We start from the raw sequence: 2,927 nt of genomic DNA, 5'->3' as shown, positions 1-2,927 counted from the left end.
CAGGAATTGCTTTGCACCTTCTCCCCGGTTTTCATGCCCGAGATCACGGGAGGAGGATGGGGACAAAGGGAGTGGGTGACCTGTGGTGGAGATGGAGGTGACACCACAACATCTTGGGAGCATCTAACGTGGGGTGGGGGATCTGTGCTGCAGAACGACCGGGGGAAAGCTCTGAAGGCCATGGAGGCCACTTGGAACAACATGGAGAAGAAGGAGAAGCTGATGTGGATCAAGAAAGCGGCGGAGGATCAGAAGCGATACGAGGTGAGTCCCTGGCCCTTCCCACCCCTCGCCCTGTCCCTGTGGTGACACTGTCCCAGTCTCCCTCACCACTTTCTCCTCTGGCTCAGAGGGAGCTGAGTGAGATGCGAGCCCCTCCGTGCTCCACCAACTCTGCCAAGAAAATGAAGTTCCAGGGAGAGCCAAAGAAACCCCCCATGTGAGTATCTGGGGTCTGAGGAGGTGGATGGGGCTGGGGAGCTGGGGTGGTGTAGAGGAGCCTGGAGCAGCCCTGGGATGTAGGGAGTGTGGGCTGGGAGTAAGACACTGGAACAGGTTGCCCAGGGAAGCTGTGGCACCTTCCAGTGCCTGAAGGGGCTCCAGGAAAGCTGGGGAGGGACTTGGGACAAGGGCAAGGAGGGAGAGGACAAGGGGGAACTGGGAGAGGGGAGATTGTTCCGTGTGAAGGTGGTGAGAGCCTGGCCCAGGTTGCCCAGGGAAGCTGTGGCTGCCCCATCCCTGGCAGTGTTGAAGGGCAGGTTGGATGGGGCTTGGAGCAGCCTGGGCTGGTGGGAGGTGTCCCTGCCCATGCAGGGGGTGGCACTGGATGATCTTCATGGTCTCTTCCAACCCAAACCATTCCATGATTCTCTGATGAAGAAGGGGGTCTTCTTATGGCCACCCCTCAGTTCTCCCTTCAGCTGCAACTGATCCAGGCTCTGTGCTCCCTCCCCTGGCAGGAACGGTTACCAGAAGTTCTCCCAGGAGCTGCTGTCCAACGGGGAGCTGAACCACCTGCCCCTGAAGGAGCGGATGGTGGAGATCGGCAGCCGCTGGCAGCGCATCTCCCAGGGCCAGAAGGACCACTACAAAAAACTGGCAGAGGAGCAGCAGAAACAGTACAAGGTGCACCTCGACATCTGGCTCAAGGTGAGCACCCAAGCCTGCCGAGGGGATCGGTTGTTCTTGGGAGTGGTCTCTGCTCACAGCCTTCAACTGGGAACCAGCATCTCCAGACCCCTTTTTTTTTTTTTTGGCATTTGGCAACGCTGGGAGAGGTTAGGGAAGCTGTGGCTGTCCCATCCCTGGCAGTGTTGAAGGGCAGGGTGGATGGGGCTTGGAGCAACCTGGGCTGGTGGGAGGTGTCCCTGGGGTTGGAATGGGATGGTCCTTAAGGTCCCTTCCAACTCAAACCATTCCATGATTAGGAGGAAATTCTTTGCTGTGAGGGTGGTGAGAGCCTGGCCCAGGTTGCCCAGGGAAGCTGTGGCTGCCCCATCCCTGGCAGTGTTGAAGGGCAGGTTGGGTGGGGCTTGGAGCAGCCTGGGCTGGTGGGAGGTGTCCCTGGGGTTGGAATTGGATGGTCTTTAAGGTCTCTTCCAACTCAAACCATTCTGTCATTCCATGATTTTTGTAAGCTAAAGGGCCTTCTATGTGGGGAGGGCGTGTTAGGTCTGGAGTCCTTCCCTCCTCCATGTCCTCCCTGACTGCCTCCCCTGTCTCCACAGAGCCTCTCTCCCCAGGAACGAGCTGCCTACAAGGAACACACATCCAATGTGAGTATCCACCTGGAACTGCTGTTTGGAGGGGATCTGGGGGGGCTTGGGACTGGGATCAGTCCAGGGGGAGCTCAAGCCCTGGGGTGGGTGAGCCAGGCTCAGGAGAGCCCCTCAGAGGGATTCATCCCTGTCACAGCTTGGTGGGGGTTTTTTCTCCAAGCTGGACACTGGGAAGGAGCCAGGCTGGACCCTTGCAGCTCTGAATGGTTCTGCTTTGTGTGTGTGTCCCCCAGAAACGCAAGAGCATAGGGAAGATCCGGGGTCCCAACCCCAAGATGAAGCCAACGATGCAGTCCAAGTCGGTGAGTGCACCAGGGTTGTGCCCCACATTGGGGAACCCCACGGGGGGGGCTTTTGGGGGAGACACAGAGCTCTGGTTCAAGGCTTTCTGCCACCTGTTCTTGCCTTGAGACAATAAACCAAACACCCCCTGCTCCCAAAATCTGTGCTTGAAACCCACCCAGGTCTGGTTTTTGCCCCCCACGCCATCCTCTTGCACTTCCCCCTGGGAGATTTTTTGGGCCTGTTTGTGGGATAAATGGGGAAGGGCCCCCCCCTCCAGGGGAGGTTGTGGGGCAGGAGCCAGCTGGGTGGATGAAGGACCCCAAAGGGTGATCATGGATGGGGTGATGCACCCGTGGGGGCTGGTGTCCAACCCCCTCCTGCCCTGCAGGAGTCAGAGGATGATGACGAGGAGGAAGAGGAGGAGGAAGACGACGATGAAGACGAGGATGACGACGATGACAACGGTGACTCGTCGGAGGAAGGGGGTGACTCCTCAGAGTCCAGCAGCGAGGAGGAGAGCGAGGATGGGGACGAGGTGAGGCTGAAGGGCACGGGGAGGGTGGAGGAGCCATCCCAGGCCCTGCTCCGCTCCCATTCCGCTCGGGAGCTTGGGGAGGGGGGGGGGCACGCAGGGATGTGGAAGGAAACTGGGACCCCCCCACATACACCCCACCTGGAATGCCTGGGGAGGGTGCAAGGGACCCAGTGCAATGCCCTGGGGAGCAGCCTAGGGGGATATATAGGGGTGGGGGGGGTTATACAGAGTGGAGCTCCCCCACCCACCTACCCACCCACCCCACCTCCCTTATCCCACTCTCCCCAAGCGAGCAGAGGAAAAAAATCTCCTGTCTTTTTCCTGCTGGA

The 2,927-nt window shown here is 59.2% G+C and overlaps 1 protein-coding gene across 1 annotated transcript in view; it reads left to right on the top strand.

Moving 5' to 3' along the window:
* Positions 1-2,598, top strand: part of UBTF (upstream binding transcription factor, RNA polymerase I) — a gene marked incomplete at its 3' end in the record, with an annotated part of 15,518 nt that extends 12,920 nt beyond the window's left edge. The window contains exons 13-17 of the mRNA XM_010001038.1: positions 351-439; positions 960-1,149; positions 1,728-1,775; positions 2,012-2,080; positions 2,452-2,598. Coding sequence (XP_009999340.1) covers positions 351-439; positions 960-1,149; positions 1,728-1,775; positions 2,012-2,080; positions 2,452-2,598 — 543 coding nt within the window. The remainder of the gene's footprint in view (positions 1-350; positions 440-959; positions 1,150-1,727; positions 1,776-2,011; positions 2,081-2,451) is intronic.
* Positions 2,599-2,927: the final 329 nt, after the last annotated feature.

The sequence above is a fragment of the Chaetura pelagica genome, unplaced genomic scaffold (genome assembly GCF_000747805.2).
Source record: "Chaetura pelagica isolate M959 unplaced genomic scaffold, ChaPel_1.0 scaffold2846, whole genome shotgun sequence".
Lineage (NCBI taxonomy): Eukaryota > Metazoa > Chordata > Aves > Apodiformes > Apodidae > Chaetura > Chaetura pelagica.
Note: the sequence above shows the minus strand (reverse complement) of the source record. Positions and strands in the feature narration are given on the sequence as shown.